At 40.6% G+C, this 12,651-nt stretch overlaps 1 protein-coding gene across 1 annotated transcript; it reads right to left on the bottom strand.

The window, feature by feature from the left end:
• Positions 1 to 813: 813 nt before the first annotated feature.
• On the bottom strand, positions 814 to 12,357 carry CHRNA3 (cholinergic receptor nicotinic alpha 3 subunit). Its single transcript, XM_050967018.1, has 6 exons — positions 12,273 to 12,357; positions 10,165 to 10,304; positions 10,028 to 10,072; positions 7,182 to 7,291; positions 4,787 to 5,798; positions 814 to 2,046 (listed from the first exon to the last, which is right to left on the bottom strand). Exons 1-6 carry the CDS (start codon positions 12,322 to 12,324, stop codon positions 1,918 to 1,920), a joined length of 1,488 nt encoding a protein of 495 aa, XP_050822975.1. The 5' UTR covers positions 12,325 to 12,357; the 3' UTR covers positions 814 to 1,917.
• Between the last annotated feature and the right edge of the window lie 294 nt (positions 12,358 to 12,651).

The following is a 12,651-nucleotide window of genomic DNA, read 5'->3' as shown; positions in this document are numbered from 1 at the left end:
CAGGAGAAAAAAATGCACATTTACATTTTCTGGCCTTCAATTTACAGGTACATGTGATTGAAAAGATTCTAACTTATCTCCTTTGTGTGTTGCAGGTAATCAGACATTAACTTGTCTTACTTTGTTGTTATAGTTCATTTGAAAAGTTGACGTCTAATAAGGTATCTGATTTGACCTGTGCTATGACTCAGCTTTTATCTTTCTTAGTATTTAGATGCATCAGCACCCTAGTCCATTGCCTGTGAGTGGTGACACAGAACTTGTTTTGGATCTCCTCTCACATTCTTATTTTCTTCATTGCTTCTGCTTACAGTTGCAGTGGGCACATTGTTTAGTTACTGCAGTCATGTTATATGAAAATCAGAGCAACAGTATGGACTGGATACGTGGTTCTAACCTTGCTGCTAATGTTTATCCCCCCTCTTGCTTCAATACAAAAATGAAAATTATGCTGTATTTACATTTGAGCTGATTGTCAGGTTCTAATACAACAGGGCCCCAAACCCAGTCCTGATTTAAGTAACATTTTTTTCAAAATGGGGAAAAGCTTTCAGTCACTTCCATAATGTTTATGTATTACATAAAGACAAAATTGCTCACACCACAGTTTATTGGGTTCTACAGTTCATCCTCAAATTGCTGGTCTAAGTGTTTTAAAAACCAAATATTTTCTAATAGATCCCCTATTCCTGGGTCTGTGCTTCTGTGAATTATTGGGGTCTGAGTGCCCCAAACAGTAGCTAATATTACCCTATACAGAGTGTCATGCAACCAGAATAACAAATATGTTTTGCAACTACATGTCTCTTTATTTTTCAAAAATTTTATATAACTACTTCCACATTTCCATAAAATTTCCAATTTTGCACAGAGAGAACAATTCACATTTTTACCAAGTGCCTTCCCCAACCCTTTTAGTGTACTATATTTATCTTCATGCTCCTGTTTAAGTGTATCTACAGTTATTGGTAAAAACATATGGGATGTATGTATGAGAAGAAGTTCTATTATACTTTACAGGAAAATTTTATATCTACCTACCTTTTATTAAAGTACTTGTCTATAGCATGTGAAACAAAACTATCCTGTAGTATCTTAATTCCTTCATGTGAGCTGTTTGTCTCCTCTGAAGTGTGTGTGTGTATAATGATATTATTAGGTCTGAATAACTGGACATTTTGCTAGCAATTTTGTTCCATTTCCAAAATGGGAGGTGAGCAGAATCATGTGATGGCCACTTTGCTATCTTAACATATTATTCAGCTGTAAATGAGTTGGCCTTGTTCTAAAGTAACTTACTCACTAATTGCTCCCCTCAAAACCCGGCATAATAATGGGTACATCATATACCAATAAGTTACATATTAGTACAGCAATTCAAGAACTACAATTTCTAAATGGCTGTATACTGGAGTGGCTTTATGACATTAGCTGTGATCTTGCTCCCAGAAGAATTGTACTGAAGCATGTCCCATCATGGAGGATGTAGCACTGGACATGAGTGTTGGAAGTCGGTCAGGTAACCCAAATTCTTCAGCCTTCCATCAGTCTTCTAAACATTCCTGTGGAAATGCTGTGATTTCCAATTTCTGTTGGACGTGTCTATATCATAAATGCTGTTTCACAAACACTTCTGTGAATTTTTATATGCTACTTGCATTTTCTCCAGCTCTTGTAAGGGTCATCTGGCAATAGTCCTGAGAATATTACCTTCAGATTGGCTGTCATGACATTTTAATATCAGTTAAAGCTTTTCACATTTATAATGAAGCTTTGCTGGGTGAAGCTTAATAAGCCTAGAGACATCTTTTATTCTACTAATAAAACAGTATATACAGAAGCAGCTGAAGTAACAAAAAGAGCATAACATGTTTGGTCAGCAAACAAATTTCTTTTACAACAGAGTATTTTGAATTTCTACATTTCATCTCCAGCCATCAATGGTTGTAAGAACAATCCTGCTGTTCCTAGAATACATACCAGAATAAAAACCCAAAGAAAAATGCGATCAATTACCATGGCAACATACTTCCAATCATCCTGAATCTGAAAAATATAAACACAGGCAAATAAAACATGAAGCAGGCATGTTCTGATAAAGGTAAAGTTTACTGATCAGTAAATGGGTTGGTAATATCAGAACTCTTTTCTGTGTTCAGCAAAAATGTACATGGGATCTCTTCCATGTACAGAATGTTTCTTCTTTCATATGAACACAACTTCCAACCTGGCTTTTGAGGTAGCAGAAATTCATCCATCTGTAGTAAGGCCAAAAAACAGTGCAGAATTAACTACTATCTCTTCGTCCTCCCCCATTGGTTTGATTCATTATGGCTGAAACTTGCTTTGCATGAGTTGCAGAAGCTATCTTTCTAAATTAATCCCCAACTTTGTAACACTATTTTAAGATAATAGAACTGTCCCTTTCACTAAACACACAGGGAGACATATGGTCCCTCTTCTGTGGGCACAGAAATTTGAAGGTGAAAGAGACTCTATAGAGGGAGCACTTTCAAAAGTCACTTGGGCACCTAGGAACCTAAGTCCCATTGAAATGCACCATTCCTGTTAAGAGGTAAGTGCATGGGCAGATGCAACTTAATTCATATATTGATGACTTTAAAAACTTATCCTGACACTTCTTACAGTTTTTAATACTGTATTAGAAAGCGAGATGCTTATGTATAATGTAAAAACTTTTCTCCTTCATATACCAAAACTGGAAAAAATGCTTTCCAGCAGGAGTGGTTTTACATTGATTATAACATGAAATAAAATGATAAATGGCTTTTAAATAGTGCATAACTTTAAGTTAATGTTGGAAATAAATATTAAATAAGTATCCTAAGTAAAGCTAAGCTTAATAAATTTCAATCTTTACTTCAACTTTCCTAGATGAACATAGCATACGTGCATACTTCATTCTTGAATGCTATTATGAAAATGAGAACAATGCATTTTACTTTTGATGTAGAAAATATATTTTTCTAGAAAAGAACCATAATTCTTAAAGCTGAGGGAGACCAAAAGAGCATACAGAACACACCAGTCCTGAATAAGGCCCAGATTCAACAAAATACATAGGCCCAAACTTCATTTAAGCAGATGCTCGAGTGCTTTGCTGAACATGACGTGCAAGTGGTAAAGATAATGGTAGAGTGGCTGCATATGAGTTACTTGTATCTGCTCACTGTATGACTGAGAAGTAGTAATAACTATCAGAAGCTCCCCTTATTGAAACAGAAAAACTGTGTGAATTTAACACTTGAGAAAAATGCCAAATTGAGAGCCCTGAACTTCACTGTTCTGTATTTATCCACAGAAGGAGTTCAGCATGAGTATTATTATCAGGGAAATCCCAGAGGTGAAAGTAAGCCGGTACAGTCCGGCTTCCCCGGCGGTGATTTAAAGGGCCCAGGGCTCCAGCAACTGCAGGGAGCCCCGTGCCCTTTAAATCTCCACCAGAGCTCTGGCAGCCAGGCTCGGGCGGGGATTTAAAGGAGCCAGAATTCCAGCCACTGCTGGGAGCCCCGGGCCCTTTAAAGCGCCACTTGAGCCCCGCTGCTGGAACTCCAGCAGCACTTTAAAGGGCCTGGGGCTTCCCGCAGCGGCCGGAGCTCCAGCCCTTTAAAATCCTTGCCTGAGCCCTGCCACTGCTACCCCAGGAGCAGCAGGGCTCCCCGCAGTGTCCAGAGCACTGGGCCCTTGCTCCAGCAACCGGGCTCAGGTGGGGATTTAAAGGGCCAGGGGCTCCAGCTGCTGCAGAGAGCCCCGGGCCCTTTAAAGTGCTGCCCGAGCCCTGCTGCCAGAACTCCGGCTACCCCAGGGGTGGCAAGGCTTCAGTGGTACTTTAAAGGGCCCAGGGCTCCCCGCAGTGCAGGAGCACCAGGCCCTTTAAATCTCCGCCCGAGCCCAGCTGCTGGAGCCCCGGTACAGCAGCGGCCAGGCTCCAGCAGTGATTTAAAGGGCCTGGGGTTCCTTTCAGTGGCCAGAGCCCTGGACCCTTTAAATCACCGCTGGAGCCCTGCCACCCCAGAGTGGCAGCAGCAGGGGTCCCGCAGTGGTTTAAAGGGCCCAGAGCTCTGCGGCGGCTGGATCCCTAGGCTCTTTAATTCACCTCTGAGCCCCAGGGTTCCCAGCTACCTCTGCAGCTGGTAGCTCGGGGTGATTTAAAGGCCCTGGGGCTTCCAGCCACAGCCAGAGCCCCAGGGCCTTTAAATATTGAAAGCCCCACCTCTTCTGATTGAGGCCACGCCTCTTCCAGTTGTGGCCACGCCTCCACAGAGGACTCCAGCATACCGGTAAATCCTTTAAGTTACTTTCACCCCTGGGAAAGCCTCACTACTTCTGTGAGCCAGGGAAGTAAATATGCATTTTATGGCAGTGATGACTTGCCTAAGGGCACACACTGAGCTAACTGCGATGCTAGGATTTCCCAAGCTCTCATTCTGACTGCAAATCTTTTGCTTGTTCCTACTCCCCCCAAAAGAGTTAATGTAATAGATTCCACTTTAGCAGATGGATTGGCATTGGCAGTAAAAGGAGTTCAGTGCAACACCATGTTTCCCCAATATGAATTTCAATCCACTGGTTGATTCATGGCCCCATGCACCTACAGTGTAAACAATATGGGTTTTTTGTATCAAGAAATTGTGAATTGTTCAGCAATGTTTTTATGAAAGGCATCTGGGATGTTTACTCCTACAAACAAACAAAAAACACACTCCAACACTCATGGTAAATAGTGCTTGTAGCCTCAGTGATTAATGCTGAAAATTGTTCTTACCTCTTTAGCTTCATTCTGCATTTTCATATTCTCTGCAATGTATTTGACACTTTCAATGGCATCTCTCATTTCTGGTGACAAAACTGAAAATGAAAGCAGAGCATCTACCGAGTCATAGCTTGTACTCCTTGTAAGATTGCCACTGAAGTCAGAAAACTTTATTCGTTGATACCGACAACAGCTGCATGTTATATCTTGACATATGAAGCCATCTTTGCAGCATTTGGTTTCAGAGCTGCTGAAGCAATTTAAGTCTGAGAGCTCAGCACTGTAAAGTGGCTTTGGCTTCTGATTATTCTCTTCATCACTGGCAGGCCTGGTCATAAACATGATCTTGGGAAGTAAGTTCAAGAAAATGGTCTTCACCCACTCAGGCATCGTGTGTGTCTTGGGTGTTCTATAGTGTACATTAAGTACAAACACAGTAATGACAATGGAAAGAGTTACAAATATCATGGTGAAGAGGAGGTATTCTCCAATAAGTGGGATCACCAAAGAGGTAGAAGGGATGGTCTCTGTGATCACTAGGAGAAATACAGTTAAGGATAAAAGGACTGATATGCATAGTGTCACCTTCTCACCACAGTCTGAAGGCAAGTAGAACACCAAGACAGTTAAGAAAGAAATCAACAGACATGGGATAATCATGTTGATGGTATAAAATAAAGGCAGGCGCCTAATATAAAGAGAATAGGTGATATCTGGATATATCTCTTCACAACAGTTGTATTTAATGTCATGTTTATATCCAGGAGCTTTAATAATTGCCCATTCTCCACTCTCCCAGTAGTCTTTGAGGTTCATTGTAGAGCCAATTAAAACTAAGTCAATTTTAGCTTTATCGTAAGACCAGGAACCAAACTTCATGGTGCAGTTTTGGTAGTCAAATGGAAAGTAGGTTACATCTATTTTACATGAACTTTTAAAAATAGCTGGAGGTATCCAGGTCACTTCTCCTGTGTATTTCAATAAGGCCTTTGTCTTGTCATCAACTTGGAAGTCCCCAACTGCACTGCAGAAATAAACCAGGATGGAAAAAAAAAGATAGGCAGTTCAACAAATTAAATTACTTTCATATAATAAGAGGTTAAGAACATAGGTATACTTATATACAGTGACTCTGGATTCAGGCACTGGAAGTCAGCAAATGCACACTTCAGCATTCCAGCAGTAATGTTAACTGTGCTGAATTGCATGTGTAGTACTAGCTCCATGGCTGGCGTAAATAAGAGTGGTTCCATTGACATCAGTGGAGCTACATGGACTTACAACTGCTGAAGATTGAAATAATAGTATTTTCTGCTCCTATAACCTAGCTAAATGTGATCCATACCCAAGGCACCAAACATGAGCTCATTTGTGTCAGAACAAAGTGATGGACAAGCTGATCTTTCTTACTGTACCTGGTCCACCCTCTCTTCTCTCCATCCCCATAGTAGCTTGCACTATCGCTCCTCTATGAAAGAAGGAATTCAGGGCTCCTGCTGCAGCTTGTCACTGCGAATGCATGGATCAGAGCAGGGCCATCTCCCCACCCTGTTCACGGTCACAATTTCAGCTGTTGTCTACATGGAAAAGTAAGACTGGGGAAGCATTTTTAGCTATTTATGTGATTAGCAAACTGCAGAAGACAAGGAGCCAGCATCACATGACCAGCCAGCTCTCCATGGACCTACCAGCGCATGCTATACAGACCACAGTTTGAGAACTCCTGTATTGGAGAGTACTTCAAGTATGTTTCACTGAGGCCAGCTTCCTTATATAGTGTATAGTCAACATATCACCTCAGTAATACACTTGGTCTCCTGTTGACTCGTTGGAAGCAAAAGTCCAAGGAGTGTACCTAGGAGGGGCTTTTATATAGTTATACTTAATGCTGTGTTGATGTCAGATGGGTAGCAATTTTAACTGCAAAAATGTCTGGATCTAGTAGTCCCTTTCAATGACAGGTCAGAATTACTGGAGACTTTTTCATTTGTAAATGAGAGAAAAGTTGTGGAGCAGAACTGTGTACTCCTTCTTACTGCCAGCCTTGCATATTGCGCAGAAAACATTTATAGAAAGAGTGGGAAACAGAAGGAGCACAGGGATGCAGAGTCTGAAGTTTCCTGTCTTTCTCTTATTAAAATGTGTGTGTTTTGAATTTTCAATACTTATTTGCTCAACAGACTCCAAAAGTATTGATGTTCAAAAGAAGCAGTGATTGGGGAGAGTTCTACCACTAGAGAAGTAACAGTTTGCAATACATACCATAGTCGCTGTGTGTTAGTACCTGGGTTTGATCAAAATCTTAGGTCTTTTGTATTATTCATGTGAATATTCAATTTTTTTTAAATTAATGATACAAAACCAAAACAAATTAAGAGTAAAGGCACTTGATATGGCAGATTCTTACTTGTTATATAAGACAATGTCTGGCTTCCAGATCCTATCAGATGGGACTCGAATAAACTCAGCACCTCCATATTCCTCTGGATTCCACTTAAGTTTGTAATCATTCCAGATCTAATCATGGAAGAAACCAAAGTGCATTAGAATTACAAAAAGACCCATCTGAAATTATGGACTACTGCCTATTCTTTCCATTAAAACAAATTGCTGTAATGTCACTTTTATAAAGTTGGTGTTTGTTTTTTCAGAAGCTCTAATGACTAGATGTATCCCCTTTTAAGAGCATGCTATTTATTTGTACTCATTAGCACATGAATACTATTAGCACATGTGCCAGGTGCTGTATACACACGAGAGAATCTCATGTCCCAAAGAGAATACATTTTAAATAGACAAGACAGACCGAGGGTGACATGGGAAACAGACACAATTAGGTGAAGTGACTTGACCAAAGTCACACAGCAGGTCAGTTGCAGAGCTAGGAATACATTTCAGGTCTCCTGATACCCAGTCCCAGTTCCCTTTACACTAGACCAGGCTGTCTCCTCTTCCTCTCAGCCCCCAATTATATTAGAATGTGATTGCCCTTGATATTTTCATGCTATGATCCCAACTCATAAGGTAAAGCAATCTTACAATATCTCTAGAGCAACCAGAGAGATTTCTGAGATTGTAAACTAGTTCCCTGCAAGATCCCTCCAGCTAAGGCAGCAAAGGAGGGTAGGGCTTGGTTAATGCTTGAATAGGAGAAATCAAAGGAATGCCTAAGTACTATAAGAAACAGTGATGATAATTCAATAGGTGACACAGTTCCCTCTGAGTCACAATATGGATGAAGTAATATCTTCTATTGGACCAACTTCTGTTGGTGAGAGAGAAACTTTTAAGTTTACACAGAGCTGCTCTTCATCTCTGGGAAGCTAAGGCTATGTCTACACTGCACTTTCGTTGGTAAAACTTTTGTCAGTCGGCGCTGTGAAAAAAAACATACCCGTGATCGACAAAAGTTTCACCAGTGAAAAGTGACGGTGTGGACACTGCTTTGTTGGCGGGAGAGTGTCTCCCACGGACAAAGTTACTGTTCCTCATTGAGTGTGGTTTTATTTTGTTGTCAGGAGAGCTCTCTTCTGCCGACAAAGAGTGGCTACCCTGTGTACCTTACAGCAGCACAGCAGTGCGCAGTGTAGACACAGCCAAGTTATGTACCTTGCAGCGGTGTGCCACCATAAGGTCTCCTGTGTAGCTGCTCTATGCCAGCGGGAGAGAGCTCTCCCGCTGGCATAATTAAACCACCGCCAACAAGCAGCGATAGTTCTGTCAATGGGGGATGCTTTCCTGCCAACATAGCACTGTCCACGCCAGAACTTCTGTCGGTGAAACTTATGTCAGTCAGGGGCGTTTTTTATTCACACCCCTGAGTGACATAAGTTTTACCAACAAAAGTGCTAGTGTAGATATAGTCTGAGTAAGTTTCTCAGAGCTGAAGAAGAGCTCTGTGTAAGCTGAAAAGCTTGTCTTTCTCACCAAAAGAAGTGGTCCAATAAAAGATATTACCTCACCCACCTTTTGTCTCCAATATCCTGGGACCGACATGGCTACTGCAACACTGCATACTGCATACTGAGTCAGTACTGAACAAAGAATCCAGCATATTTTAAGGAGAGTGGCAGGTACCATTGTTTTGGTGAGACTCAAAAACTAAAATCTTTGCCAATTTGGTCATTAAAATGCCATGGTTCTTTTTCAGAGTCAGGGTGTTAATGCCGTTGTCTGGGACCAGCTGTTGTATAGGTAATTACATTGTGTCTACATGAAGTTCCCTGTAGCCGGTGTAATTACTCTCCACAAGATGAGCTTCACAGAGTTTCCTTGGCCTCCTGTGCTGATCCAGTGGGTTTTAACCACGGGAGGCTCCATAATTATTCAATGCAAATAAATAGCCTACCACTAGGTGTCAGCAATGGATTAAGGTAAGTGTGGCCAACCCAGATCTCTGCACCAAAGCTTCATAGTACCCTACCGGGCCAGCATCTCTGATGCTGTGATCTTTCCTTTTCTTAAATGCAAGTCAAATCAATACAAATGCTGGCTAGAAAGAATGTTCCAGTATCGTTGAGCATTGGCTTATTTAAGTTTTTGTTTACTAATACTGAGGCATTTTGGTGTTGTGCTGTTTTTCATGACTGGAGGGACATTTTATTTACTTTACATAATAGTTACACTTACATAGTAGAAACAGTTTGTATTTAGCAAAATGTTTACCATTTTCTTCCTCTGTTCCTCCCAAAATATTCCTAGGCCAGTTTATGTAGCTGGTGTTCCTTGCTTTTGACCTAAATATTCCTGTTTACAAATCTTTAATGTTGGCAATTTACATTTTTAATTAATGAGATTGAATGGAAATATGGGGATTCAGGATGACCTAATAGTTAGAGTCCTAGCATGGGACCTAATGGTTACAGGGAAGAACCCAGTGTAGTTGAATGGCTAGAGCATGGAATCAGCAGCTCTGGATACTGTTTTTTGACTTGCTATGGGACCTTCTCAAAATCATTTAACCTTTTTGTTCAGTTCACCCAATTATAATTTTGCAATAAAAATGCTTTCCCACCTATCTACAGTGCTGTGAGATGTCTGGATGAAAAGTGCTATATAAATATAATGTGCAATGTCACTTTTATACTAGTTAGCTAGATGCTGATACTAATGAACATTACGCAAACCCTGCTCAGTAGAACATATTGCTTCTCAAATTGTGGGTGAAGGATGCAGCAAGAAACCTCACATATTGACATTAAAAGAAAAATTAACCAAGCTGCTATTATCAGTGCTGGGATTATATTTACTTACATGTTTCAGCCACAAGTTGGTCTCCATTATCTGGTTCACTTCATCCTGAAAAACACAGCCATGTTGAAAAAGGAGTGGGCCTTTCTTTGGGCTAATCCTGTAACACTTACTAGGTTAAGAAAGAAGCCAGTACTCACCACCTTCACTAGCTGGGACATGGACACCTCAAACTGAATGATGGCAGGGTCTGACACATTCTCCACTGGTCTGATAAACTGATTGTAGTTGGCAAACAAGGCTGCAAACAGCCTGTGCTCTGCTTCTGAACAACTGCAACCTGAAAAGAGATCATGTTGGCTTTGGATTTTGAAACAACCCACGAACCTTCATGCGGCCAAACGCTGTTTCCTTTGAAAATTAAATAACCAGCCATTAAATCTGCCTGATATTAATTTGGCATTCATTTAAGGTTAAAATAGAAGAATAAAATGTAATGGGAGATGGAGATTTTCATATGTCTCCGCAAGTGGAGTTTAAAGGATAATTTAATAACATCATAGAAACTGGAGCTGAAAAAGCCCTTTTCCCTGGTTCACCTTGTCCCTCAACATTACAAAAAGGAGTTGGGGTTGAGTGGGGTCAGAGGAAAAAAAATTCGTACAAACTTAGGCCCATGAGGAGCTAAAACTACATTTTCTGATATGACCAGTTCCTGGGAAATTTTACTGTCCCAGGAGACTGAGGCTCATTATAGGATGGTTGCAATGATGCTACAGCTTGTTCATTATAAATAAGGAAACAAGGATTAAAAATTGATTCACCATTTCAAAGGGCGCTCATTCTCTTTGCAATTGTCTCTTTTTGATGCTGGTTTTGCTATCTGTGGTTCCTTATGGCTATAAACTGAAGGTCTCAAAGCACAACTGGGAATCTTCTGTCCCCTAAACTTTGCGTCCATTCTCATAGGCAACAGATAAACACAGTGGGAGGCAGACCCTGCCTGGAATTTAGTGGCCTTGTCTTAAAGAGACTCTCTACTGGTACTTGGATGTGATATGCCCAAATCCTTTCATTTAAAAAATTAGATCTCTTCTCCATTTATGGATAATTTTATATTTCAACATGGCTGGTGAGACAAACTAACAGTTAGGACTAAATTCTGCTTTCAGCAACACTTGTGTAAATCTGGAATCGCTACACAGTCTGTCGATCTTTTAAAATATGACAGTATGACTGAATATAGATTTACAGGCAGTTGCTAGGATATGTTTAAGGTTTTTTCCCCCCAGTCATACTAGATTAGTATTATCCAGCAAACAGAAGCGAAGCAGAAATACCATATGCACAATAACTGATCTATAAAGTTTCACAAACAAAATATCTACCTTCTGACCTATCCTAGAAGTTCTGCTGACATCTAGTCTGAGAATGGCACAATGTCAAACCACATACAGTTAAACATCCCCCTCTCTATTCATTTGGAAGGCTATTTTTTTCAAGGGTAGTAAAGTCATTCAAACCAACAGATTAAAATAGATAGCTTTATATTTTCCTATTTCTGGAAAATTAACTTTTTAGCCAGTAGATTTGCTCTAATCATTTAGTGATATCTGACCTATAATTATTAGCAAGTCAAGATTCCTCTGGATTAAATATGCCTGAGTCCTTTATGTAGGTGTGTTTTAAGATTCATAATCAGCCTTTTGCCAGCTCCTTCCCAAATGCCGTTGACTAATTTACATTTCCACAACAAATGAATTAAATCTCTGTGTTTACCACACATCCAGCATCCATCACATTGTAGACAATAACTACATATATATAAATCAGTGTTTCAAAATTCTGGTTAAAGTTGCTGTCATCCCAGAGCACCAGTAACAGCAAGAAGGAGATCTTTGCTCTGCAGAGATAAGGTGCACTGTTCAGAGCCACCTTTAAGGCTATCTCAAGCAGCTGTTTGGCATCACCTTTCTGCTGATGCCCCAGCACTTGAGAGCACATATCCACTGTGAGCTAAACCTTAAAACCATATTGAAGTGTTTCAGCTCTTTGATTAACATTTAAATGGCTTTGTGGGAGCATGGAACCCGTTTGGCATGCCAAATCAGGGCTGCTACTTGTCACGAGTTCCTACGGCAAGATTTAAAAATTGTTGAACCAAAGAAGCTGGGATTCATACGAATCCTGCAGCATGCCACTTATTAGTGCTGAACCTAAGTCCAGACCAATTAGAAGCAATTGTACAAAGCCACATCCCGTCCTTCTCATACCCCCTCCTTTTAAAAAAAAGTCAAGGGCCACTCACCTTTAAAGAAAAAGAAAGCAGCAGCTAGAAATAGCGTGAATGTGCTCCCCATGGCGTTACGAATTACTGCTCATCAACAGAGACTGCTGGCGACAAGCTCAGCTGCTAGGATTGCACAAGCATGGGAAACACAGACAGCTCCAATCTTCCAATGTATAAAATCCTTGTATAAGGCAGACGGCAGGACCCTGGAGAACAGTTCTGCACCATGGAGATCCCATTAGCAACGCTGTGCTGCCCCTTTTTCAGCTGTTCATATTGTCATAAACAGAGAGCACTGGAAAGACAAAATAAATCGTAGACAAAATAGATGTAGTTACTGTAGGCAAGTAATTGTCGATTCATCGGGCAACAAGGGTAGGCAAGAAGCCATTAGTGG

The sequence above is a fragment of the Gopherus flavomarginatus genome, chromosome 9, assembly GCF_025201925.1.
Source record: "Gopherus flavomarginatus isolate rGopFla2 chromosome 9, rGopFla2.mat.asm, whole genome shotgun sequence".
Taxonomy (NCBI): Eukaryota; Metazoa; Chordata; order Testudines; family Testudinidae; genus Gopherus; species Gopherus flavomarginatus.
This window is presented reverse-complemented; position numbering and strand designations above follow the sequence as displayed.

Coding starts and splice junctions, on each gene's coding strand:
- CHRNA3 (XM_050967018.1), bottom strand. CDS start 12,324: ATGGGGAGCACATTCACGCTATTTCTAGCTGCTGCTTTCTTTTTCTTT. Junction 10,305..12,272: donor TGCTTTCTTTTTCTTTAAAG/GTGAGTGGCCCT, acceptor ATCTCTTTTCAG/GTTGCAGTTGTTCAGAAGCA. Junction 2,047..4,786: donor TGCAGAATGAAGCTAAAGAG/GTAAGAACAATT, acceptor TATATTTTTCAG/ATTCAGGATGATTGGAAGTA.